Here is a 27,299-nt window from a genome sequence, read left to right as displayed (position 1 = left end):
GACCTCAGAAGTCAGGTGAGCATCAGCTCTCCCCTGGGAATAAATGGCAGCGCTTGTCCTGCCCTCCCCAGATGAACCAGGCTATACCTCATCTTATGAATGCAGCTCATGGTGCCCTTTTCTGCCTCTCCCCAGCCTTGCCCGAGGGTCTCAAGGGCAGCCGGGAGCCGCCACTGGTCATGTGCCTGAAGCATGAGGACTTCGAGTTGGCTCTTCTTCTCCTGAGCAGGGGTGCAGACCCCCACGGCATTTCTCTCATGGAAGGAGACACCCCTTTGCATGCGGCACTCCACATCTTTTTAGATGTCAATGGTAGGCCTCTGTTTTCAAACTGGTCTTCTCCTTGAGGAGGATGGATGCTCGGTTTTTTGTTTCTATTGGGAAAACCAACAATCTGGAAAAAGCCCATTTCTTGGCAAGGCCTGCTTGTAGCTTGACGGGAAGGAGTAACCACCATGGGAAATGATCAGAGGAGGGTTCTTACGTTTCAAAGTTGGCTCCATAGCTAACAGATACTTGCCATTTATTTGCACCATTTTCAAGGATCCTGACAGGATCTTACTGGAATCTTATAAGGTTATCTCAGGGTTTCTCAGCCTTGGCACTGTTGACCTTTGGGTTGGATACCTTTTTTGTTGTGGAGTCTGTCCTGTGCTCTGTAGGATGGATGTTGGGCAGCATCCCTGGCCTCCACCACTCGATGCCAGGAGCACCTCCCAAATTGTGACTATAAAAAATGTCCCCAGACATTGTCACATGTCTCTTGGGGCACAAATTGCCCCCCAGTTGAGAATCACCAGGTTATCAAATACTTAGGGGAGTTGGGTGTTCTGAGACACCCCAGGCTGGCATCTCTTTTAATCCAGGGGTCTCTGTTAATGCAGAAGAGCGGCTCAGCACTCAGAGGGTTTATTTGTGTCTTTCAGCTGACATCGGTTTTAACTTCCTCAGTCACCTGTTGGATCTATTCTGGTCCAACCCCACGGAGTTCGATTACCTCAGCCCCAACATCCAGGACAGCAATGGGAACACGCTGATGCATGTCCTCTTCCAGAGGGGCATGCTGAGGCGCATGAAGAAGCTGTTAGACCTGCTGGCGAAGTTTGACATCAATATCAACCTGAAGAACAAAGAAGGCAAAGACGCACGGCACCGGATCAAGAAGAATGATGCCCTGCTCTTGGCCTGGAAGAAGGCTGTGTCGGAGAGCCGGCGCCGGGGCCGGCAGGACTCTGCCGCTCAGCCAGGGAGGTTCCTGAGGCCTTCTGTCCCTGGCCACACGTCTCAGCTTGAGTCTCAGGTTTCATCCAAGTTGCCGCCGTGCGGTGTCACTGTCGGATCCCTGCCTAAAGAAGCCACGGTCCCTGACAGCTGGGAGATGCTCCCAGATGTCCAGATGATGAGACGGGAGCTTGAAACAGTCAGGCCCTGCTCTCAGAGGGACCGCCTTGTGCAGGACATCATGGTTCTGATCGAGCAGGTGGAACTGGACATGTCTCTCCCAGAGGACTTTGCTCAGGGCGTCAAGCTTGTGGAGACAGGAGCTGGCACAGAAGTGAAGAAGGGCGAGCTCCAGCGAACCCTAGGGGCCAGGGGCTGTGACTGTAGTGGGAACAACCCTGCTGTCCCTGAGGCAGGGGCTGAGCACCCTCAGGTGAGCCTTGGGGCCTCGCAGCTCATTCCTGCTGGTCACAGAGGCAGGGAGGACAGCGGCGATCAGGACAACTGGCAGGAGATGGAGGCCTGCCTCCAGGACTTCGAGAACATGACATGGGAGATTGAGTGTACCTCGGAAATCCTGAAGAAGCTATCCAGTAAGGTGATGAGCAAGGTCATGAAGAAGAAAATCATCCTGGCCATCGATCAGCTGGGGAACGGTGAGTGGACCAAGAGCCTGAAGAAGCGGCTGAAGCACCTGGAAGGGAATATCAAGCTCTACGAGGCCAAGCTAGACAAAGGAGCCCGGATGCTGTGGGAGCTCGCCATTGACTTCTCCCCTCGATGCAGCAAGAACCCAGAGAAGATCATTGCCACAGAGCAGAGTTCACACTCCATGGGCAAGTCGGGACAGGTCTATACAGAAATCATCCGGATCTGGGACATTGTCTTAGATCACGACAAATTGAAGGACTCCATCAGGGCCATCTGCAGTGCCTACAACCGGGGCTTGTCCTGCATTCTACGGAAGAAGCTGAAAGATATCAACAAAGGCCAGGTGTCGGCCAACATGAAAATCAAAAAGCGGATACCCCGCTGCTACGTGGAGGACACAGAGGCCGAGAAGGGCAGGGAGCATGTGGAGCCCGAGTATTTCCCCCCAGCCAGTGCGGTGCAGACAGAGTACAACATCATGAAGTTCCACAGCTTCAGCACCAACATGGCCTTCAACATCCTCAATGACATGATGGCAACCGTGGAGTACCCCTTCCGGGTGGGCGAGCTCGAGTACGCGGTGATCCACCTCGATCCCAGGCCGCTGGAGCCCATCATCCTGATCGGGCGGAGCGGCACCGGGAAGACAACTTGCTGCTTGTACAGGCTGTGGAAGAAATTCCACATTTACTGGGAAAACGCTGGGCAGGCAGGAAGCCCATTGCTGGCCAAACAGGTCTGGCTGAAGAGGAGGCTGGAAGTGGAACCTAGAAAGGAAGGTCCAGGCAGGGAAGAAGAGGAAGAGAAGGAGGAGGACGAGGAAGAGGAAGGTTCCATTGAAGTGGAGACAGTGGATAGCATAGGTGAGGAGCAGGAGAGTGAAGCCTGTGCAGGGAGAGCCAGTGGGGACCTGGAGGGGCCTGAGCAAGTGGCAGAAGTCTGTGCCCCAGATGATCCCCAACAGCTGGAGCACTTACACCAGATCTTCGTGACCAAGAACCATGTGCTCTGTCAGCAGGTGCAGAGGAATTTCATTGAGCTTTCCAAGTCTGCCAAGGCCACCAGTCACTACAAACCGCTGGAACCCAATGTTCACAAACTCCAGGACCTGAAGGACGAGAACTTTCCTCTGTTTGTCACTTCCAAGCAGTTGCTCCTCCTGCTCGATGCCTCTCTGCCCAATCCGTTTTTCCTGAGAAATGAAGATGGGAGCTTGAAAAGAACCATCACTGGATGGTCCACGCAGGAAGAGTTGACCATCCCCAATTGGCAGGAGGAGGAGGAGGAGGCTGAGGTGGATGGGGACAACGGTGAGGAGGATAAGATTGTGGAAACACGTTCATATGACATTGACCCCCGGGTGTACGTGACGTTTGAGGTGTTCACCAATGAAATATGGCCCAAAATGAACAAAGGGAAAACCTTCTACAACCCTGCACTGATTTGGAAAGAAATAAAATCTTTTTTGAAGGGGTCATTTGAGGCCCTCAGCTGCCCCCAGGGGAGACTCACGGAAGAAGAGTATAAGAAATTAGGCAGGAAACGGTCTCCCAATTTCAAGGAAGACCGGAGTGAGATCTACAGCCTCTTCTGCCTGTATCAGCAGATCAGGTCCCAGAAAGGTTATTTTGACGAAGAGGATGTTGTGTTCAACCTGTCCCAGAGACTGTCAAAGCTGAAGGTGCTCCCGTGGTCCATCCATGAGCTCTACGGCGATGAGATTCAGGACTTCACTCAGGGCGAGCTCACGCTGCTGATGAAATGCATCAATGACCCCAATGCCATGTTCCTCACAGGGGACACGGCCCAGAGCATCATGAAGGGCGTGGCCTTCCGCTTCAGTGATCTGCGCTCTCTGTTCCACTACGCCAGCAGAAGCGCTGTGGACAAGAAGTGTGCTGTCCGGAAGCCCAAGAAGATCCACCAGCTTTATCAGAACTACAGGTCCCATTCAGGTATGTCCAGGGCTTGGGAACTCACCAATAAGAGGTCTTATGATTTCTGCTACCACTCATCCTTAGGTTGGTAAGCAAGCTGTGGTTGAGTGGAAATGGACTGTTAAGTAATTACATCTTAGGAAGTGTGCCATGACCTGAAAACTTTTCAGAGGAACATTTAAACTGCTGAGAACTTGTTTCAGAGCACTTTGGAACACCTGCTTATACAATGTAAAGTAATGCACAAGTTCAAGTTATCAGTCCTTTTTTTTTATCCTCACCCGAGGACATTTTTCCATTTTTTGTTCAGATAGAGTGGGAAGGAGAGAGAGGAAGAGACAGAGAGAGAGAAACATCGACGTGAAAGGGACACACCAAGTGGCTGCCACCTGCACGACCCAACCAGGGCCGGGGGCAAACTGTAACCCAGGCACATGCCCTTAACAGGAACCAAACCCAGGTCTCTCTAGACCGCAGGCCGATGCTCTAACCGCTGAGCCAAACTGGCCAGGGCAAGTTATCAGTCCTTAAAGTAGCTTTTCTACTAAGTAGAAGCCAACAAACAGGAGTGGCAGGTGGTGACAGATAACACATACACAGGTGCTTTGAACTTGTACCTCAGTTGCTCTGTGCCAGGCATAATGCCAGTCAGTTTTCATCTAATAGGTATCCTCACCTTATCTTCAACCCATCAGGCAGGCATCATTCCCATTTTACAGAGAAGGAAAGTGAGGCACAGAGGGTTTAAATAACATGACACCAATACTACTTTGTGGTTTACAGAATGCTCACAAATTCACCTCCTGTGTCCCAAATGTGTCCGTGAATGATATACAGTATTATTTTACCTGTCTAGAAATTTTATTTAATGGGATCATGCCAGGCATGTCCTTTTGCAACTTTATATTTCAGCTTAGCATTACATTTTGGGACTTCCGCGTGTCCGTCATGTGGAACCGCACGCCATGCGCTTCTAACTTGTTAGCATTCCATTTTGTGACTGTAACACAATTTGTTGTCCATTTCCCAGTGATGGACGTTAGGTTCCTCCTGCTTTTTACTGTGACATACAGTCCTGGAGTGAATTAAGTTTCAAAGTTGGCTATCCATAGCTGATAAATATTTTCCATTTGTTGACACCATTTCAAGGGTCCTGACATGAAGGATCTTACTGGAATTTACGAGGTTATTTTAGGGGTTCTCCACCTTAGCACTGTAGAATGCTTCTATAGTCTAATTTTACTTTTTTCCATATGGGTAATCAGCTGATGCCCTTTACGCCTTAGTCCATCCTCTCTGACTCGTAAGGCTCTTTTTTTCATATGTCTTTGCTTTTTGGGAAGAAGTCACATTTTTACATCCCTTGAGACGTCTGAGCCATGACACATTTCTCTGTTCAGGTCTTTTTTTACTGCCTTCAGTAATATTTTATAATTTCCTCCAGACATTTTACATAGCTCTTAGATCGTCCTTGTACTTCTTGTTACTGTCGTGGCTGCCCTTTTCTTTTTGTACATTTTTCTAATCGGTTATTAACCATATAGGAGAATGCTGTTAGCTTTGTCTCTTGATCTAGTATCTAATGATCTTGCTGAACATTCTGACTTAGATTTTAGCATTTTTCTGTAGATAAGGGCAGTTTGTTTTTTTAAAATATCTGTCTTTTTTTTTCCTTTTATTGATTATAGAGAGAGAGGAAGTGAGAGGGACAGAGAGATAGAAACATCGATGAGAGAGAACATTCGTTGACTACCTCCTGCATGTCCCGCACTGGGGATTGGGCCCACAACCTGGGCATGTGTCCTGACTGGGAATCGGACCGGCGATTTCTTGGTGCATGGGTCAACACTCAACCACTGAGCCACACTGGCCGGATGCAGTTTGTTTGTTTTTAAATTCTTACCCAAGGATATTTTTTTCCATTTATCTTCAGGTAGAGTGGGAAGGGGTAGGAGAGAGAGAAACAGAAACAGAAAGAAAGAAACATCAATGTGAGAGAGATACATTGACCGGCTGCCTCCTGCACGACCCTGACCAGGGCCAGGGACCTAACCACAACCGAGCTACATGTCCTTGACCAGAATCGAACCTGCGACTCTTTGCTCCGTGGGCCGATGCTCTAACCGCTGAGCTAAACCGGCCAGGGCGATAAGGGCAGTTTTTATCTTCTTTTACATACTTGTTTCTCTTTCCTATCCTATTTCATTGGTTAGGGCCTTAAGTAGAAGCAACAACAGGCATGTGTGTGTTATTTCTGCAGTTAATGGGAATATCTCTACTGTTATATTCTTTTATTTACTTATTTTTAAAATTTATTTTTTTATCCTCACCCGAGGATACTTTGCATTCATCTTTAGATAGAGCAAGAGGGAGAGAGGGAGGAAGAGAGAGAGAAACATCAATGTGAGAGAGACACATCGACTGGCTGCCACCCACACAACCCCAACCGGGGCCAGGGACAAACTGCAACCGAGGTATGTGCCCTTAGTGGGAACCGAACCCCGGACTCTCTGGTCTGCAGGCCATCGCTCTAACCGCTGAGCAATATCAGCCAGGGCTGTTTCATCATTTTAAGTGTGATGTTTATTGTAGGTTTTTGATAGATGTTCTTTTTCTGGATGCATTTCAAGTAGTCTCTGGCTTGGTGGAAAGAGCAAATACATACATACCACATGCACTTAGCCACACATATAGACACATACAAACTCATACTCATATGCACAGACACATTGTAAAATTAGATTAACATTCTGATTTGTTCAACCAGGGAGTCAGGAAATGATTAGAAGCCAGGTGGCCTCCCAGAGTGCAGCATACACCACACAACTCAGCCGGCGTTGCAGGGCTCTCCAAGTCCTCACTGATGCTGCCTGTGAATCACAGGATCTGGCTGGGTCTGAGCAGCTCAACTTCTTGCACTTCCATGGTCTTAGACCTGGACTTGGTTGTCCAGAAGAGTTGGCACAAGGTACTTTATGTTCTTAGTAGGAAACATCAGCCCTTGTCCTTCCCTCAGCCATTCAGGAAACATTTATACATTTATTGAGCTCTATCCTGCCTGGCACTGTGTAGGGCCTGGGTGACCAGACACACAGTTCATGCTTCTTTGTCCTCAGAGAGTGGCTCCCCTTTCTGTTGTGGCATCCATCAGAGAGGACCTGGCATAGCGGTTCAATGAGCTCCTTATTCTGATGTGTGTTCCTGGTTCAGCAGCACTGGACTGGGGCCAGAAGCCTGGAGCGTGGCAGAGCAAGTCTTTATTTTATACTAAGGAACCTACTCGGACCATTACTGCACGAATCCCATTTTCTACTTAGTCTTTCAGATTGAGGACACGACTATGTGCATATATTTCTGTGTACAGAACCAGAAAAAGCCCAAATAATATGTATTACTAGATTTTAGAGACTTTAGAAAACACATAAAATGTAAAAGAATATTACTAGCTGCCTATAAGGTTCTTCACTACTAACATTTTGTTTCATTTCCTTCTGATCTTTTTCTTTTTTATATATTATATGTGTTTATCACTCACCTATATTTATTGATTAATTGTGAAGATAGACTATGTTTAGTGAATATTTCCCCCATCTTTTATTGTTTTTTAAATTGAGATTCATATAGCATAACATTCACCTGTTTAAAATGTATAGTTTAATGATTTTTAATACATTCACAAGGTTGTGCAACCAATACCACTCTCTAATTCCACAACATTTTCATCACCCCAAAGAGAACCCCATAACCATTAGCAGTCAGCAGTCTTTCTTTCCCCTCCCCCACTCTGGGAACATTAATTTATTTTCTGTCTTTTTGGGTTTGCCTGCTGTTCTGGACACTTCGTATTAATGGAATCCTACACTGCGGCCATTTGTGCCTAACTTCTTTCATTTAGTGTGATGCTTTCAAGGCTCGTCCAGGCTATAGCATGGACCAGCACTTCATTCCTTCTTATGGCGAGACCGTCTCTTGTTCTTTAAGTATGTTTATATAAAAAGTATTGATCTAGCCCTGGCCAGTTTTGCTCAGTGGTTAGAGTGTCAGCCTGTGGACCAGAGAGGCCCGGGTTCGGTTCCCGATAAGGGCATGTGCCTCGGTTGTAGTTTGTCCCTGGCCCCGGTTGGGGTTGTGTGGGTGGCAGCCAGTCGCTGTGTCTCTCTCACATCGATGTTTCCCTCTCTCTCTTCCTCCCTCTCTTCTTCCCGCTCTATCTGAGGATAAAGGCAAAAATTCCTAGGGTGAGGATAAAAAAAAAAAAAGTATTGATCTAGTTACCTAGAAGGGCATTTAAGTGGACCCCAGTTCTCCCTGCAGTGAACCTCCGTACCCTTTTCGGATTCTCCCACTGGTGTACCTCTGGCCCCTGCTGGCTCTTCATGGGGCGGGAACCACTGTAATAGCTGATTTTTTTTTTTTTTTTTTTATCCTCACCCGAGGACATTTTTCCATTTTTTTTTTGGTTCAGGTAGAGTGGGAGGGAGAGAGAGGAACAGAGAGAGAGAGAGAAACATCGATGTGAAAGGAACACATCGAGTGGCTGCCACCCGCACAACCGACCAGGGCCGGGGACAAACTGCATCCAAGGTATGCGCCCTTAGCGGGAACCGAACCCGGGTCTCTCAGGACCGCAGGCCGATGCTCTAACCGCTGAGCCAAACCGGCCAGGGCTGTAATAGCTGATTTTCAGCAGTTTCCCCTTGTGCTCATGATTTCTTTGTATTGTATTCTTTTACTAAGTATCAGACAGTAAAATTACCTTTACTACTTGGTGATAACATTGGGGACACAGAAGCCCATTTTATGGTCCTCTACCAAGAACATGGTGCTTATTCTGTATGTTGTTAGCAAAGGGCACACAGCACCTAGGAAGAGTTGAGAGACCTGGGACGATCTATGTTCAGTCCAGCTTCAGACCCCGTCACCTGGAGATGTTGACTCCTCAGACCTTGGAGGTCCCGTTTGTTACAGTGTGATTACCTAGTCTGTTTCTCTGGGCCGTCATGAGGGTGAAGGGGAACTGTGTCTGTGCAAGTGCCCGTTGTACGGTAGCATTCAGTCAGCATCACTGTTACTTCAGAGCTTGGAGAGAAAAGGGACCCAGGGAGAAAGCTCTTTAGAAAATCTTTTCTCTGGCTCTGATGATTTTTCTTGGTATAGTCCTCTCCCAGCTAGCTATAAACCTGCTGGAAAAGGGCGACAGAGGCCTTCGTTGTTGCTCCAGCTAACATCCAGCACTGCTGTTACCATGACAACGTTGTCTCCAGTGCTCTAAGCTCCAATGAGAGCAGGATGAGTCTTGCTTCCTTACTATCGATACTAGCCCCTGATATTAGCCTTCTAACAGCTCTAATTGTTCAGATTACATTTCTGCCTTGACTCTTCTTTATGAGGTAATTTTCTCTAATATGAACATAGGTCGGGAGTGAGATCCCATAAAACCTTAGCACAGTAACTCATCTCTGCCTTCATCGACTGTACCTGGAGTAATGCGGCCCAGGGCCAAAGTGGTAATCTAATGAGAACTGGAGATTGGCTTGCAATTATGTGTATTATCAGGGCTAGTAATACTTCTCAGGAAAAAACAACAAACAAAAAACACCACAAAAAGCCCTGGTCAGTTTGGCTCAGCAGTTGGAGTGTCGACCGGCAGACTAGAGAGTCCTGGGTTCAGTTCCTGCTAGGGGCACATACCAAAAACAAACAGACAAACAAACACACCACAAAAAGCAAAAAAAACCCAGCCATATTGTCATGCTGTTCAATATTGGACACGTGTTTTCTGTTTTATCCCAGGAATCCTCAATCTGGCATCGGGAGTGGTTGATTTACTTCAATTCTACTTCCCAGAATCTTTTGATCGCCTTCCAAGGGACTCTGGTCTCTTTGATGGTCCCAAACCAACAGTCCTGGAGTCTTGTAGTTTAAGCGACTTAGCAATTCTGCTGCAAGGGAACAAGAGGAAAACCCAGCCCATTGAATTTGGGGCCCACCAGGTGAGCTTCTTGGGATTGTATGCTTTGAAATTAAAGGCAGTGTTCAATTGAAAAAGGGTTTGAGAGGCTAAATTATTCTACAAGGTAGAATTCAATAGCCCTTCTCCCAGAATGGTTAAGTTTCAGAGATGGGTGAGTGACTAATTGTTATTAATATTTCCACCAGCCTGGCTGACCAAATCCATGCTGGCCACATCTCTTTAATGATATTACCTGCCTCCTCTAGAAATGGACTGAACTTCGGCAGATTTCTCCTTGCAGAATTTGATGTTTTGTTTTGTTTTTCTCCCATCTCTTTTTTCTTTTTCTAGGTCATCCTTGTAGCCAATGAAATGGCAAAGGAGAAAATTCCAGAAGAGCTGGAGTTAGCGCTTGTGCTAACTGTTTATGAAGCAAAAGGCTTAGAATTTGATGATGTGCTCCTTTACAACTTTTTTACTGATTCTGAGGTATGTCACACTGGCTTCTTTTCACACAGTGCATGTCTGTGTCCAAGTTACACGGCCTCTCCGTGAAAGAGAATTGGGAGCTGAGTAGGAGAGAGTTTGTCACAGGTGCCTGTTTCTGTTTTGGAGCATCACCCATTCATTGTGGGGCTTGGAGTGTTTGATGTGGGTTTTGACAATGGCTGTGGGTTGTTTCACAGTGTGCCATGGGCTGGTTCTCCCCGTGCCCTGCCCTTCCCTGTTCTCTTGTTTTCACCTTCTAAATGCCTGGTACCCAAGTGCCAGCTTCTGGTTTTCACTAGCTACTGTTATGCTTGACTCCCAAGGATGCTCAAGTTGGAGTGAGCTCTAAGGAGAGCCTTACAAATGAAGGCAAGGTTAGCAGTGTCCACCCACTGAGGACAGAACTGGGCAAGGTCAGTCTTTAGAAAGAGAAAACTCCGGGAAGACAAATGAGGCTTGGTTCCTGCCCACTGGATCAGGTAATGCGGGGGACGAGAACAGCCGCCCTGCCTGGGAGCTGCCTTCTGGCATGGCTTCACCACCACTGCTTGCCGCCCATGCAGACAATGGCAGCAACAATGTCCCCAGACTGACCCCCAGTGACCTCTGTGCCAACTCATTGCTTTGACTTGATGGTCTTTCTCCCCAAACTCAGTGCATTATGGGTAGAGCCACTAACTCAAGATCATTGTCCTCAGTTTTCTAGCCACTGATTTCTCTTCACCATTGTCTTTGGTGGGGACTCAGGCTGGCTGCTGAATGTGCTGTGGGGTCTCCTTTGGGGACTTAGCTGGCAGGGCCCTGGTCCCTGTTGCAGACTTCCTCTGCACATGGTGCATGCTTGAAGGTCTGTTTCCATAGCCAAGTCAGACCACCGTTAGCTCTGACACCTTAAAATCTATCCCAGAACTGACCCTTTACATGGGGTTTTATTTTATTTTTTGTGATCTTTGAAAAAAAAAAAAAGTCATCTTTTACTTGATAATACCTATGACTAATATTGCTATGGGTGCTTTACAGTTTGCGAAACACCTTTGAAGTGTTGTCTCACTTTATTCTCCGCCAGTGCTCTGAGGTTGTATGTAATTTTATTACCCTCATTCTGTAGATAAGGCTGAAGGTCATGGAAATTACATCCGTGGCCTATGGTGATAAGGCGGCAGAGCTTAGAAATGAACTCAAATGCTTTGAGTTCTGAATTCCACTGTACTCCCTTCTTTTCAAAGCCCTGCATGCATCAGCTTCCAGAACCTTCCACAATATGTATGTCACTGCCATTCCTTAAGTACATTCCTTTTCTATTGACTTTTGCTGATAAAATCAGATGCACTTTCATTAACCCTGGAACCATTTTTAATCTCTGAGGACTAACTTTTTTTTCTCATAATACATCCATTGGTCATGGTTGGACCGAGGCTCTCCTAAAGAGGAAGGGGTAAGACTTTGTTGTTCCTGTCCTTTATTAAGTGCCAGTTGTATGCTTGTGCCAATAAGAAGCTCAAGGAGCTCTGGACTTATGGATGTGTAACTTGTGGTACCGCTGTTTGTGAAGGAAAAATCCAGTGATTGTCTCATCTTGATCCTGGAAATGGGAAAGGCCCAGATATCTTGACCCTATGCTCCCACCAATGGCTTGTGAGTTACATGAAAATAAAACAATCACAAATGGAATCTTGGTATCGTCCACTTCCTCCTATATACACAACAAAACTTATAGAAAGACCTCTGAAATGGTGCTTCCCTGGGTACCAGGCAATATAATTATGCATCCCTGGTACAAAGTATACCCTCAGTCTATCATTGACAACTCTAAGACCCAAAAATGTCATTCAGCACATGAGAGGAAATGCTTTAATCAAAGCAGAGGAAAGACAGGGATCACATAAGTCCCCAGTTGCCTGTGGGCTGACTGCTCAAGTGGGTTCTTTTGGGGTGATTGGCAGAGGGCTGTTGAATATTAATTGCCATTTGAGATGGGGGAACTGTGGAGCATTCCTCTCCATACCTGGCTTCTTCCACCCCCTGCCCTGCTTTTATGTTTCTAGCAGGCACTCCCTTTGCAGAATCTGCCACTTGGGTGAGTGTGCATGTGTGCATGCATGTGTAAGGGGGGATTCTTATTGCCCTGGTTTGTGATTCTTCTCTCTAGAGGATTTACTCGTACCTGGTCAGCCACAGTTCACCAGGGCCCTCTTCTGAGCTGGGGAAAGAACCAGCGAATGTTACACCAAGTCCTTCTCTTGTAGGAGTTTGCCTCGTTTTGGGGAGGAGCAGTCATTTTCCCAGTCACCCCCAAACTCTCCTCCTCTGGGGCTTTGGAAGGGCACTTGGCATTTACAGTCTGCCCCAGTGGGGAGCCTTTCCTTCACACTCAGGTGCAAATAGGACAGTAAAGACTTTGAAAACCACAACTTCTGTGGGTTGCTCAACTAACCTAGAGAGCAGGCCCTACAATGGTAGGCTTGTAGAAACTAAGCCTTATTCCTTCCTAATGATTAATTTCAATAGAAGAAGCCAGAAGATTTAAATGCTTCTTCTTTTATTGCCAGAAGTGCCGCAGGCCTGTATTCTTGTTTGTGTCTTTTGCACAAATACATGTACTCACTCCGACAAGGCTTTGTCTTGAAAGTCAGATGTGTTTTATTCATGGAAACAGATAGTCATGTGCCATAAGAGCCACCGTTCTTCTCATTCAGCAGTCCTAAAATACACTCTGCCTCACTAGCCCTCCAAGGCCAGCCAGTCTGCACCTCTGCGGTTTGCTACGAGGTCCTCTCACATGTCAAGCACTTGTGTTTTGCCTGCTTTCCTTGGCAAACAATTCGGTGTGTAAACAGTTTTACCAATAGGATAGCCGTAATATGTCCTGAGGCTGTTTAACTTCCAGCTATGTAAATGATGTAACGATTCACATCTCTTTTCAGAACCTGGTGATTGAGTCCATAATTGGTTACTGGCATAACCATTCTTATGTAATAGGTAGTGTTGTAAGCCTTTAAACCTAATATTTATATAGTTTAATTTATAGAGTAACTCATAGGAGGTAATGAACAGTATCCACTCCATTTTTTTGTCCTCCTTGAAAAGATACACAGATGACAAGTCATGTCTAGGAGAGTTAACAAGCTACTCCCACAAGGCACAGTCAAGTTATGAAATTTAGACTTTTATAGGAATTCTGGACTCTAAATTCTGCATTGATCTGGGCACTTGAGCTTCACCAGGTCTACGACATGGCCTTGAGGCCCAAATCCAGTCCACTGACTTTTTTTTTATTTTTATTTTTTTATCCTCACCCGAGGATATTTTTCCATTTTTTGTACAGATAGAGTGGGTGGGAGAGAGAGGAAGGGAGAGAGAGAGAGAAACATCGACGTGAAGGGACACATCGAGTGGCTGCCACCCTAACTGCCAACCAGGGCCGGAGACAAACTGCAACCGAAGTACGTGCCCTTAGCGGGAACCGAACCCGGGTGTCTCCAGACCGCAGGCCGACGCTCTAACCGCTGAGCCAAACTGGCCAGGGCCACTGACTATTTTTGTATGGCCTGTGGGCTAAGATGGTTTATACATTTAAAAATGGTTAAAAAAAATTAAAAGGAAAATAATATTTCATGGCACATGAAAATTACATTAAATTCAATTTTAGTTTTGAAAAGCATGTTTCACTGGAACACACCTGTGCCATGCCCATTCATTTACATATCGGTCTTGGCTGCTTTTGCATTGCAGTGGCCAAGCTGAGTAGTTGCAAGAGAGACCAGATGGCCTACAAAGCCAAAAATATTTATTATCTGATCCTTTAGAGAAAAAACATGCCCCCACCCCTGATTTACACAGTCAGTGTGGCCTGAGTTTATAAAAAGGGAAAACTGGCTAAAATATCAAATTCTTTATCAGGCATAGCATTAGATACTTGGCATTGATGATCATTTATTTTCCCAACAAACTTGAGCAATTCTAGCATCCTCATCTTATAGAGCAGAAAAAGGAGACCTTGAAGAGATAATTTGTCCAAGGCCCCACAGCTATTAAGTGAAAGAACTGGGATATGAATTTGTTCTGTCTGAGCTCAGAATCTACCTTGCACAGTGTACCGCGCAGCTCTGGAATTTTCTTCCATCTTTGATTGAATAGGTCAGTTAGATACTTCTGCCTCATGTATTTTAGCAGCTGACCGTAATGGCATCTCTTAACATGTAATGAACAGTGGTGTGGACACTGGGTTTCTTTTTTCCATGCTGCTTTTTGAATTTTTTCAACAAGCAGAACTTGGGCCCTCAGCCTTCCTTCTGGAAGTGGGCACATGTGCCTGGCTTCTCAGTTGTCTTGACGAAGTCTCGGGGAGTTTTTCTGGAAGCACCCCCGACCTCTGCCTGCGCAACCTGAGTCTCGCCCTACCACTCTAAGGCCATCGGATGGCCCCCTCCTCGTGGCTGGGGCTGATGGCCTGGCCCCCAGGCTAGGGAAAAGGGGCTCAGTTCTCTATGAGGCTCAGGGGGTCTGTGTGTAGAGTTCAAAAGCACATTCCGTTGGTCTTTAATTTGTCATTGTTGTTCAGGCTTACAAGGAATGGAAGATCATTTCCTCATTTACACCTTCATCATCGGACTGCAGAGAAGATAATGGGCCCCTGATTGACGTGCCCCTGGAGAAACCTAGCTCCTCTCAGGGTCGCTCTTCCATGGTGAATCCAGAAATGTATAAGGTGATTTCTGCCATTTGTCCCCTCACTTATTTGACAGAGAGCCAGTGAACAAGGTTTGGGCCAGAGGATGAGATGAAAGACGGGAGGCTCGCACTTGGCCTGTCTTCCTGCACATCAGCCCCGGGGAGTGGAGCAGCAGGGACCTCCATCCCAGCAGACTCCCTGGTCTTAGCGGAGCTGGGCTTGATGGGGGGGCATCATCTGAAAGTGGAGGAGGGTGGGTTGTACCTTCTGTTTCCCTTGGGAACTGGGCTCTGTTCAGAAATTTTGATGTTGCTGATGGGATCTTGGAAGTAGGCCCAGACCGTAGTGAGTGGATAGCAGCCGTGACTGTTAAGGGCCTGACTTTCCATGTTCTTCACGTCCCAGCTATGTCACCGAGGAGGAGGCAAAGCTGGAAAGTCCCATGGAGTTCTTGACTCAAGGAAGTGAGGGTGACATCACAGAAAATGGAACCAGCAAAACCAAACACTTTAGGAGAAAGTACTATTCTAGTTTTATATCTCAAAGTATGAAACACAGGAGCAGTTATCAGGTTGTTTCTGTAAATGCCTTGAAGGCTCTGTGGAAATAGAAGTGAAGTTACTGCCAAACTTTGTGGACTTTTAGGTAGCCGCAAATCCGCTATTGTCTTGAAATGTGCATTATTGAATTGAGTAGGCCATCCCTGTGTCCACGTCATAATCACTTGTATCCACAGAACTCAGTCATAGGGTAGGTAGTGAGTCATTTAGTATTAGTGATAGTTATAAAAGAAGTGTAGGACTGGTTTAATTTTAAAAAATAAGTCACAGTAACTGTGTAAGATATAACCACTGGGGTGAATGGAGCAGAAGGTACATGGGAGCTCTCTGGACTATCTTTGTAACTTCCTATGAATCTATCATTATTTCGAAAGATAAATTTGCTGCAAATTCCAGGGTGGTCCTGAAGTGTACTGCATGCTAGAGCTTTGCTTATCTGTGCGGAGGCCACAGGGAGCTCCTCGTGTCATCATGGCCTGTGCTGGACTTCTCAATAATTTACTTCCCCCATTTCTCCAAAATCAGAGTAAGCCACGGATGTGTGTCACCCTGTAGCTCTCGACAAAAGGGTCATCGTTTTTGTCCTCAATCTTGCCTCTAGCTCCTCAATGGAGAGCTGAAGCAGCTTTACACTGCCATCACCCGGGCTCGTGCTAACCTCTGGATCTTCGACGAAAACCTGGAGAAGCGGGCTCCTGCCTTTGGATATTTCATTCGGAGAAATTTTGTCAAAGTTGTGAAGATGGATGAAAATAAAGGTGAGAACTCATGAAAATATTCTGGCTGTGGGATAGAAAGTGTGTCATTCCCCACTGTTCTTGTGGTCGGGTATAGATGGTATAGGTTTTGAAATATCTTCCTATTCTTCTGAGAAATGAGTTCATATTTATTGATAAGGTGTGCTGGACTGGACAGTAGGGCTGTAATGGGATTAAGAGATTAGCTCCTTTAGGGAAGATCTTTTATTTGTCCTTTAATAGAGAGGGTCATGGTCAAGGGTTAGAGGAGATGGGCTCTCTTGGGAGAACACACATGGCTATGGGTTTTGGGTAGCTGACTGGCAGTATCAGTTAAAGAATGAGCATACCTTTGACCCAAGAATTCCACTCTAGGATTCTAGAGATATTCTTGTATAAATCTCAAAGTTTCATGAACAAGAGTGTTCATCACAGCCCTGTTTGTAATGATAAGAAACTAAACGTGACCCACATGTCCCCCAGTGAAACTGTTCCTAGCTGCTCCTCTGCTGCCAAGTAGGACTGGCGGGTGTGGAGATGTGGGTACCTTTTCCTCTTCGCCTCTATACCCTTCCGTGATGTTTTCAGTTTTTTTATTTAATTTTAATTTTTATGCATTATTTTCATAATTTACAAAAACTAGGTAATTAAAAAATGGAGTGAAGTTCTCCTGATAGGATAACTCGGGGAGAAATAATCAGCCCTGCATGAAGGAGGTAACTGTGACTTTTTCTTGTGGATTAGTCTTGGTTAATTAAGACTTGGTTAATTAACTTCCAGGTCTTGGTTGATTTCTCCAAGGACAGGGGCAAGCACAGGGCCCAGCTGCCGCACAGAGGTGTTCGCTGGCTTCCCGAGCATCTTTCAGCCAGTTTTATGAAGGCTTTCTGGTTATAGCCAATGGCTCGATTGGGAACCAGGATTAGATGTTCTGTTCCTGGGCCCTGACTTTTGTGGTGCTGTGGGAAAAGTTGAAGGCTTGGGGTTAACCTAGCATCATATTAGAATTCTCCACCTGTGTAGCCACATGACCTCGTTCAGGCCCCACTTTCTCAACTTGAGCCTCCACTTCCTCAACTGAAAGGAAAGCAGGTGGGTTGCTCTGCTGTGGCCATGCTTGACCTTTCTTGCACACCTTTTATCCTCAAAACCTGTTCAGCCACCCATTATGAGACCATCAAGATAGGCATTTTATAAATTTAAAAATTCAAAATGAAAAAGGATTATAGTTTGTTTTGTCTTGGTAGCATTAAGAATACAACAAAAATACAGTCTTAATTGTGTTATAAGTTGCACATGGTATCTTTGAGAATATCTGTCCCCACTGTGCAAGGGAGCTGGGGATGAGTATAGTGACTGCAATGTGGGTTTCTTCAGTGTGGTGCTGGCTGAGATCACTGACCCTCTGCAGGCTTTGCCATGGGGATACAGTGTCACCAGGGCACTGATTGTGCACATGGAGTCAGAACAAGATGCTATGAAGTCATCTTTGCACACAGTGCTGTAGGGCATGGCAGAGGGCCCACAGGGAGGAGTCAGGCTGCAAGGCTTAACGTGTGTTTTTGCACCTTCGAACCAAAGTTGGCAGGGCATGTCTGCCTTGCTCCCTGGCTCTGGCTAACATCCATTGTCCTGGGTGTCTCAGATTTGGCTGTCTGTGTTGTCCTGATAGTCACTGTCACTCATGTGCTCGATGGAGCTGTGGCTCGACCCACAGAGAGTGCTGCCCACTGCTGGCGATGCTCAGAAGTGGAGGGAGGGGGAGCTGACACAGTCCCCGTAGGCTAGTGAGGATAACAGGTGGGTCTGACAGCAGGAGCTTATACTAGTCTGTGTCTACCAGCGGGATTGTCGGATGGCTCACTATGAGGAGGTCAAAGTCTGCACATTTGAAAACACTGTCATTCTGTCACCTTGTCCCTTGCTAAGGCCCCAACATCTGAGTTTGCTAAGAGCTACAAGGCTTTGGATTTTCAGGGAGGAATTAGAAATGCTACTTGTCTTCTGATTCATAGCCCTGGAAAGGGAAGGTAGAGCCAAGTTCAAAAACCAAACAGCATCCTTTCTCACCCCCATACGCTCCCCAAACCCACAACAACCTGACCTGAGAAGCTGTAGTATATCTTTTAAGGAATGCTAGAAAGACAACCACAGGTGTATTTGTTTGCTGGGGCACCAAAGCAGACCACCACAGACTAGGTGGCTTACACAATAGACATTTATTTTCTTGCAGTGCTGAAGGCTACAAGTCCAAGATCAAGTTGCCAGCAGGTTTGGCTTCTTAGGCTTCTCCTTGACTTCCAGATGGTCTTTCCTCTGTGCGAGCACCTGGTGTCTCTCTTGGTGTATGTTAATCTCCTTTTCTAATAAGGACGCCTGTCAGATTGGATCAGGGCCCACAGAATAGCCTCATTTAGGCCTGATTTCTAAATACAGTCCCATTTAAATTTTCAGAGGGTGAGGAGGGGGGACAAAATTTATCTCATAACAATAGGTTTAAGTGAATAAAGCAAATTCACTTTTCTTTTTCATTTTAGACTTTGATGATAGCATGTTTGTTAAGACCTCAACCCCCGAGGAATGGATCGCACAAGGGGAGTACTATGCTAAACACCAGTGCTGGAAGGTAAGGGGCTGGGCCGGGCGCCGGCGGCGGTCTTGATGCCCGGCGTCCTCATCAGGCCTCACAGGCGGCTTCCCACCATCGTACCTCTGCCAGGACGGCGCGGGTGCTGGTGCTTGTGCCACTTCCTGCAACATCGGCTCACCCCTTGATGAGGAGAGGCCCCGTCCTGCTCCTTCCCTAATGCAACCACAACAGCCCTTCATTGTGGCCAATGCCAGCAAGTGCTGGTACCAAAACTGAGGGTTTTTGCCCTACCGAGGGACACTTCCAGTTATTTACTTTCCATCCATGTTCTATGCTTAAAAGTGTTTGCTGCAATCATAAGACATTTTTTTTATCCTCACCTGAGGACATTTTTGCATTTATCTTCAGATAGAGTGGGGGGGAGGGAAGAGGGAGAAAAACATCGATGTGAGAGAGACACATTGTGTAGTCACCACCACACGACCCCAACTGGGGCTGGGGACAAACTGCAACTGAGGTACGTGCCCTTCGCGGGAACCGAACCCAGGTCTCTCTGGTCTGTGGATCTATGCTCTAACCGCTGAGCCAAATGGCCAGGGCTCATGAGACATTTTAAAATAGTAACAGATTCATCCTCTTGGTTTTTTTGTAAAATTGACCAGACAGACTTCACAGCTTGTTTGAGTCTGGTAGGCATAGTTGAGCTTTTTCACTAGACCGAGCTGACTCATTTCCAGCCACAAGCCATCTTCGTGAGCTTGAGCAGTTTCTTCCGAGAAATGCCATCACTGGACTGTGATGTAGCTAAAAGAGCCCCACCTCTTTCCCCACAGTCAGCATCTCTCCAGATCCTGTGGTCTCGGGTGGGACACTGTGGCACGTGTGTCTGCTGTGATGTGGCGTTACTGACGTCTTCACCTGCAGGTCACAAACACCTTCAGCTCAACCAAGTCAATATGGGCCCCTTCTCTTCCCATCTCCTCCTTGGGTCACCTGCAGCTGGTCAGAGACGTCCCCCTCATGGTTGCATGATGACTGTGGCAGTGCCAACCATCTCATTTCCCTCAGTAGCATCCCACGCAGGAAGGAAGGGCAGGCACTTTCTTCTCATGGGTCTCTTTTTTTTATCAAGATGTCCCCCGTGGACTTCTCCTTATATCTCATTGGTCACTACTGGGTCACATGCCTGGCTGTAAGGGAGTCTGGGAGAGCAAGCCCATCTGGCAGTTACAGCCTTTTATGGGAGGCAGGTTCTACTAACAGGCAAGAAGGGGAGGAGTAGGTGTGGGTAACTGACTGACATTGTCAGCCATGGCAGGCATGACCACACAGAAATGCACATTGCCCTCAGATTTGACTCCCCGAGCCCCCAAGTGTCTCGTGCTTGCGGGCTCAGCCGTGCTGCCCAGGGAACATCCGGAGCGGAGTTGTGGGCAGGGCGCTATTTTTCTTCCCCATGTGTCCATGCTCACGTTCCCAGAAAAGCGCCTGAAGAAACGTTTTGAGACAGAAATTTCCCTGAAGACCTTGTCCTGCTGCTTTCATGACCCTTCTCCTTGGAATTTTTAGCGTTGGACCTGAGTGGAGGTGCTAGGAGGGATGAGTGCGATGAAAATGAACGTCAGAACTTTCTGGAAGTCACTGTTGGTGGTGTCTTCCATCTGACCTGCCTGGAGAAGGACTCCCAAGAGTTTTCTTTTCCCCAATTCTTAGGAGCATTTTGTCTCCTGCGGCAGGGAAAGTGATTGTAAGTCTACAGCAAGTAAGTCATATCTGAGGTTCACCTGCATAACAAACAACCCCAAAATGTATGGCTTAAAACAAGTCACTCCTGCACTCCTGGTTCTGTGGGTTGGCAAAGCTGGACCCAGCTGAGCAGTTCCGGTCTCTGCTGGGCCCTCCCGAGTCTGAGCTCAGCTGCCAGCTGGCAAGCAGGTTGCTTCTGAGGCTTGGCTGGCTTTTGGCTCTGGGGATGGAGGTGAGTGGATCCCATGCCCTTTAGCCCCTCGCAGGCTAACCTGGGCTTGTTCACATGATGCCTGAGCAGGATTCAGGGAGGGTAGCAGAAGCACACAGTCCTCTTGAGGCCTGGGCTCGCCCAGTGTTGCTTCCCCTGCTGGCCAAGCCAGTCACAGCTCAGATCTGAAGCGGGGGAAATGGGCAGCCTTTTTGATGGGAGGAGGTGCTGGGTTGTTTGGTAAAGGGGTGAGGGCAGACACATGGAGGAATGGAGGACCGTGGCCACCCTTGAATCAATCCTGAGGGTGAGAAAGCAGAATTCTCATTATTGGGTGTGTCTGGAAAGTTTCTGTAAATGTACCATTTAGCTGCAGAAGTTGATACAGCCCCAGAAGTTGATACAGCCCCAGAACTTTATTCACTGCTCGTCCTTGTTATAACTGCAAAGAAATATCAAACACTTGGCTATTGTTATACAATCAATAATTTTTTTTTGTTTTTTTGGAGAGGGGGTAGGGAGAAAAGGGAGAGGTGATATGGGCAAGAGGTATGGGTACGAACTGGAAAACTAGATCACATCCCTTCATTCTTTCAGAACACTGTTGGTATCACCCATACGCATTGCCCATAATTTCCAATTCTTTAGCTCTTTAAAAATGCCTATTGAATGTTAATCTAAAGTCTTTTTAGGGGAGCTAGCACAAATGAGAATGTTATAAAAAGCCTTCTCCTTGCCTGACTTTATTTATACTCCACTAAAGGACTTCAGAACTCAGGTGGTTTATTGAGCTTTTGGCTGCATGCCAGTGAATGTTTCCGAGCCACTATACAATTGGAAAGCACTTGAGATTCATTAATTCATTCAACAGATTCCTGTTAAGCTAGGGGCCAACATTGTGTTCAGGTTGTGGGGATATGATGATGAGGAAGGCAGGCACACAGAACAGTCCCAGCTGTTGCAGGTGTCGTAGATGAGAGACCAGTTGCCCCCAGAACCACCTGTGCTGGACAGGGACCTCTACTTTAAGTAAGGTAGTGTTGAGCTGATGCCTATGGGATGAAGTTAACCAGACAGAGAAGGGAGAGAACATTTCAATTAGAGGAAGAGTATGTGCAAAGGCCCTGTGGTGGGAAGGGGAATGAAAGGAGGCCTGTGTGGCTGGGAGTCTGCAGAAGTGCCTGAGGGGAAGAGATGCAATCCTGTCCATTTGATCAGCAAGTGCCACTTAACCCATCCCTTGCCCACACTGAGACCCAGTGTCTGCAGGTTGGACAGAATGTGAACTTTCTGCCCCTGTGGGCTGTGTTTGGAGACATGGTGTCAGCATTCCTGTTTGAGAAAAGCAGCTTTCTGCTGGCAGGGATCAGGGTGCAGGCTGACTCCCCTGTGACACTTGTCTGCCCACCTTCTGTTAGGTCTACACAGATCTCCATGTCCCAAGGATCTGGTCATTTATCTTCTGGGATATCTCTAGCCCCATTTCTACCCCCTGTAGGTGCACTGAGGCTATTCCACCAACACCACCAGTTAGCCATTATAGGTGCCAACTGGAGAGAACCTGTTTTGAGCCCAGAAAAGCTCCTGGTTACCTTTTGGCCAATCTTTCTGTGTCTCTTACCTAAAGTTGCTGCTACATACAAGAGAAAGATGTAACTTCTCATGCATGGCTGTTGGAAGGTTAACTGAGGGTGTTATTATGGTGGCTTGTAAAAATATATATTTTGTGCTCTTCCCATGGCTTCTGGGTACTTCCAGAAGGAATCTTTGAGTGTGAAGTGTTTGCTGGCAAGAGTGTTGGGCTTTATCCTTGGAGGTTGTTTTCTTTACCTCACCAGCACCTTCTTGCTCCTCCCTCAGATTGGGCTGGGTTGAGACTCAGCGCAGGCTGACTCTGGTTCTGTTTGTCACCTCCATTACCTTGTAGGGAATCCATACCTTTGGTCTTTTCCAGGTTGCAGCCAAATGTTACCAAAAAGGAGGTGCATTTGAGAAGGAGAAACTAGCACTCGCTCATAACACCGCCCTGAACATGAAATCCAAGAAACTCAGCCCCAAGTAAGAGTCTCAGGTCATTTCAGGTTTGCTCTGATGAGATCAGCAGGTAAAGATATTGGTGTTAGGTTAACATCCCATGGAAACTCTGTTTTGTTCCTCCCCTCCCAGGGAAAAGCAGGTGGAGTACTTGGAACTGGCTAAGACCTATCTGGAATGCAAAGAGCCAAAGCTGTCCCTTAAGTGTCTGAGCTACGCCAAGGAGTTCCAGCTCTCTGCTCGGCTGTGCGAGAGGCTGGGGAAGGTATAGCCTGGCTGCGGCTGCTCCTGGGAGAACTGGGCTCCCCCTGGGCAGATTGAGGTGGGGCGGGGGGGGGGGCTGCCTCTGCTTACTTCAGGAAGGGGCTTCAGTCCTCCAAAGAGGGCGAGGTTCGTGCTGTCGACTCTAGGTAGTCCTTCTTTCTGCACTTGCACAAGTGTTTGGATGGCTTCAAGGACACGTTGTGTGTGTGTGTGTGTGTGTGTGTGTACGCGCGCACATCTGTGGGAATATTGAGACCTGATATTAACCACAAGGAGGCCATATGTTCCAATCAAAGACAAGATGGGCTTTTGAATATTCCTGCCTTCTCTTTCTCTGTATTCACAGTCTGGGGTCCTCCTGGGTGAATGGCTTGACATTTGCCTGGGTTTTTCTTCGTTCCCTGTGATTGCTCTAGATCTGCACCGACCATTCTGGCAGCCACTGGCCACATGTGGCGATTTAATTTAAAACTTAAGTTAATTAAAATGTGAGAAAATGAAAAATTCATTTCCTGAGTCTCACTGGCCACATTTCAAGTGCTCATTGTGATAGAACATTTCCATCATCGCGGAAAGCTCAGTTGGACAGAGCTGCTAGCCTGGAGCACAGTGACTCACAGGGTGGTCAGCAGGCTGGCTGAGGGCCACGCATGATTACTTGTCCGCAGCCAGATGAACACAGAAGATGAAAGTAAGCAGTTAGGCATTTTTATGGCAATTTAGCATTGCGATGACACCCTAGTGGTGATAGCTTTCTTAGTGATCATTTTTCTTTTTTTAGAGAGAGAGGAAGAGAGAGGGAGAGAGAGAGAGAAGCATCGATGAGAGATAACATCGATTGGTGGCCTCCTGCATGCCCACACCAGGGATCAGGCCCACAACCTGGGCATGTGCCCTGACCGGGAATCAAACTGGTGACCTCTTGGTTCATGGGTCAATGCTACACCACTGAGCCACACCGCCTGGGCAGTGATCATTTTTTGATTGAGTTATAATTGGATGGAACATTGTATCAGTTTTAGGTATACAGCATTGTCATTTAATATATGTATATATTGTCAGATGGTCACCACCTTAAGTTTAATATCATCACCATAGTTATAATTTCTTGTGATGAGAACTTTTAGGATTTACTCTCTTACAACTTTCAAATATACAAGGCAGCTTCATTAATTATAGTCACTGTGCTGGAGGTCACGTGATACATTTCAGTGTATTGGGTGAGGTGGGTTGGACGTAGAGAGACATCTGGTCTTTCAGCTTGGGCAGTCTGTGAAGCTGTGCTCTATGGTGTCCAGCTGCTGCTGGTGCATTGGCCCTGAGGGCCTTTATGACCCTCCAGTAGGGAGGTGGCATGGAATGTAGTGGCTCCTAGATCCTCAGAGCACCATGGGCACAGAGTGGGGCAGGGGGAGCTGTTGGGAAGTTTGAAGTCTGCCTGCCCTGCCTCATGTTTGTTATGGGATGTGACTTCTTAGGATGTGGGAGATGGGGATGGAATAGGGATTTCAGTGTGGGTCCTGGATTCTAGGAACTAGAATAGTTTCCAGTCTCTCCATGTTCCTTAGTCCCACGCCCTCCAATCTCTAATGCCACCACCTGGGACCCCGAGCAGTGGCAACTACAGGCCTAAGCCTATTACTTTCCGCTTTCTGCCTACCAGTGCCCATCATGACTGAGCCAGAGACCTGCTCCTCATCTGTTCACCTTGCCTTCCCCAGCATGCCCAGCTCTGCCTCTGAAAGTGGGGTGGGGTGGGCGGCCCAGGCAGCCATAAGCACAGCCCTCGTTCCCTTCTCTAGGATTTCAGAATGTGGAGGCCACGTGCTCCTAAAGGCAGAGCCCTCCCTCTTTCCTTCCACTTCTGCAGGCTTGACCAGTACATTCTAGTAGCTCCCAGCCCCAACCAGGGCAGAGTCTGGTCTATCCACCCCCCCTTTTCTTTTTTGCTTAGGCCCCTCCCTGGAAGGGGATTCTACCCTCAGCCAGCTTCAGGCTTCTTGGAGTCATCCCACCAAACAACCAGCCTGTCTCAAAATGACCAGCTTGCTAGCAGCCTTTGTGACAATCCTTAAGCCAGATCACCTCCCTGCTCCCAGCCCCCACGTGTGTGCTGCCCCTGGGAAGACATGCTTGTGAGGGGGCTGTGGGAGTGGAAGATTTCCTTGCAGGGATTCCTCTGCGTGCCCGCTTCATGCGTCTCTCTGAGGGTAATATTGGTTTCCCTGGAAACCATTCAAAGCCTTTGCTCTGGATGGCGGTAGGGACCTCCTCATGGAGCAGAGCTGGCCCAGTTGGGGGCTGGCTTTTAGAACCACCCCCGCTTCTCCAACTGGGTGCACACTTAGCACCTAAGAGGGCCTTCACTCACACTCAGGGCATTGTTTCCTGAGTAATGAACATTGTCAAGGAGAGGAACAAAGACAGTGTGTTTAGATGCACTAATTTGGGGTTTTATTGATGTGGCAAGATGGATCTAAGAGCTGCCCAGTCTGTGAGGTCTCTGGACACAGAAGAACCTCTCACCTGAAGCTTGTGTCTATTTTGGCTCTCTGGGGAGTGTGTCTTGTTAAATAAGAGCCCGCTGGGATTTATTAGAGGACCTGGCATATGTATTTTGTTTTGTTTTTCTCTTTGGACTTCAGGTGCAGCAGGTAGAGCTGTGAGGTTAAATATTTAACAAGTCTATTGACCCCTGCTCTGTGCCAGGCTCCGTGGGTGCTCAGCAGGCAGCAGGCGACAGAGCAGGGGCTCTGCTTTCCCTCTGCAGAGCTTCCCTGTCTGGTGAGAGATGATAGATAAGCAGCGGTATATAGGATGCCAGCGGGGCTGAGGGCTAGGGGAGAGGAGAGAGGGTGGTAGGTGTTGCTGTTCTAGACAGGGGGCATTGGGAGCTGACTTTTGAGCTGAGACAGTGAGAACAGTTGCTGGGGGGCACAGCAGGTTGCAGATCTCTCAGACAAAAGGCTGCAGGTGGGACCATGTGGGCGAGTTTGAAGAACAGCAAGGATGCCATTTGGCAGGAGCAGAGTGAGCTGGGTAGACATGGTAAAATGAGCAAGAGAGGGGGCAGGAACAAATCATGTCAGGCCTCAGGGTCCATGGCAGGGGACTGGACTTCGTTCAAGTGTGGTGGGGTAGCCACTGGAAGGTTTGGATTGGAGGACTGATGTGAAGCTAATTATTTGGCTGTTCTGTCAAGAGGTCTGTGGGCAGCAAGAGGAGAAGCAGAAAGGTCAAGAGAGTCTAGTGGTGGCTGAGGCTGGGATATGTGGCTTGGATTGTCATGATGGTGGTGGAGGAGGGGGAACGGCTCATATCTGGGAAACGCTGGGAGAGCCAAGCAGACAGGATTAACCGGTGGTCTGGGTGGGAAGTATGAGAGGAAAGGGAGTGGAATGTACTCTTCTGTTCCTGGCAAACCCACCAATGAACGTGGTCCAAGGTTACACTCATTGTGTTCATCTTCTTCCTCTTCCTAGCCAGTCTCCATTCCTATTCTCCTTGACAGCAGCCATCCCAGTGCATTAACTAGATGTCCCCGTAGGCAGGTTTGGTGGAAGAATAAATAGTATTTTCTGTGCATATCTATTTTAAGCTTATCTAAATAGCATCTTATTTTGTTTTTAATTTTTTTTTTACCTCCTGCTATAGTGTTGTGTCTGACCAGGCTTCTGATCGCTGATAGTATTCCACAGCGGGCATCTCCTGCATTCTTTACCCATTTCCCTAGTGGCGGACATCCAAGCTGCCACCAGCTGGAGGCTGCTACACACAGTGGCGAAGCGTGCCTCGTCCAGTTCTGTGTGAGCCCTGGAAGTGCAGAGCTAGAAACGGGCTTGCTGGCCCCGGGGTGTGAACTTACTTAATGTCACTAGTGAAGGTGAGAGCTTTCCAGGACAGCCATGCACCTTGTGCCTGACGGTGCCATGGTCCCACATTCTTCACCACATTCAGTGGGTCCTGATTTTCTGGTTTCTGCAAACCTTGTGGATGGATCTCACTGTGGTTGTAGTTTGCATTTCTCTGATTATCAGTGAGGCTGAGCATCTTCATTTATTTGTTTGTCATTTAAGTTTCCCCCACTGTGGATGTCCAGTTGATATCCTTGGCCCAATCCTCTGTTGTGTTTTCAGGAAAGTCGTCGTCTTCTTTTTTTTTTTTTTTTGGTGATTTCAGGAATCCATTTTATGTTCTAGGCCTGCTTAGTCTAGTAGCCATTAGCCACAAGTGG

The 27,299-nt window shown here is 47.4% G+C and overlaps 1 protein-coding gene across 2 annotated transcripts in view; it reads left to right on the top strand.

Moving 5' to 3' along the window:
* The window catches only part of TRANK1 (tetratricopeptide repeat and ankyrin repeat containing 1), a 72,531-nt gene that overhangs the window by 35,330 nt on the left and 9,902 nt on the right, over window positions 1–27,299 (top strand). For both annotated transcript variants that reach the window (XM_036267297.1, XM_036267298.1), the window contains 9 exons: window positions 136–312; window positions 927–3,827; window positions 9,603–9,802; window positions 10,114–10,251; window positions 14,813–14,959; window positions 16,085–16,241; window positions 18,758–18,846; window positions 22,722–22,825; window positions 22,934–23,066. In XM_036267297.1, coding sequence (XP_036123190.1) covers window positions 136–312; window positions 927–3,827; window positions 9,603–9,802; window positions 10,114–10,251; window positions 14,813–14,959; window positions 16,085–16,241; window positions 18,758–18,846; window positions 22,722–22,825; window positions 22,934–23,066 — 4,046 coding nt within the window. The remainder of the gene's footprint in view (window positions 1–135; window positions 313–926; window positions 3,828–9,602; window positions 9,803–10,113; window positions 10,252–14,812; window positions 14,960–16,084; window positions 16,242–18,757; window positions 18,847–22,721; window positions 22,826–22,933; window positions 23,067–27,299) is intronic.

The sequence above is a fragment of the Molossus molossus genome, unplaced genomic scaffold, assembly GCF_014108415.1.
Source record: "Molossus molossus isolate mMolMol1 unplaced genomic scaffold, mMolMol1.p scaffold_m16_p_18, whole genome shotgun sequence".
Lineage (NCBI taxonomy): Eukaryota > Metazoa > Chordata > Mammalia > Chiroptera > Molossidae > Molossus > Molossus molossus.
Note: the sequence above shows the minus strand (reverse complement) of the source record. Positions and strands in the feature narration are given on the sequence as shown.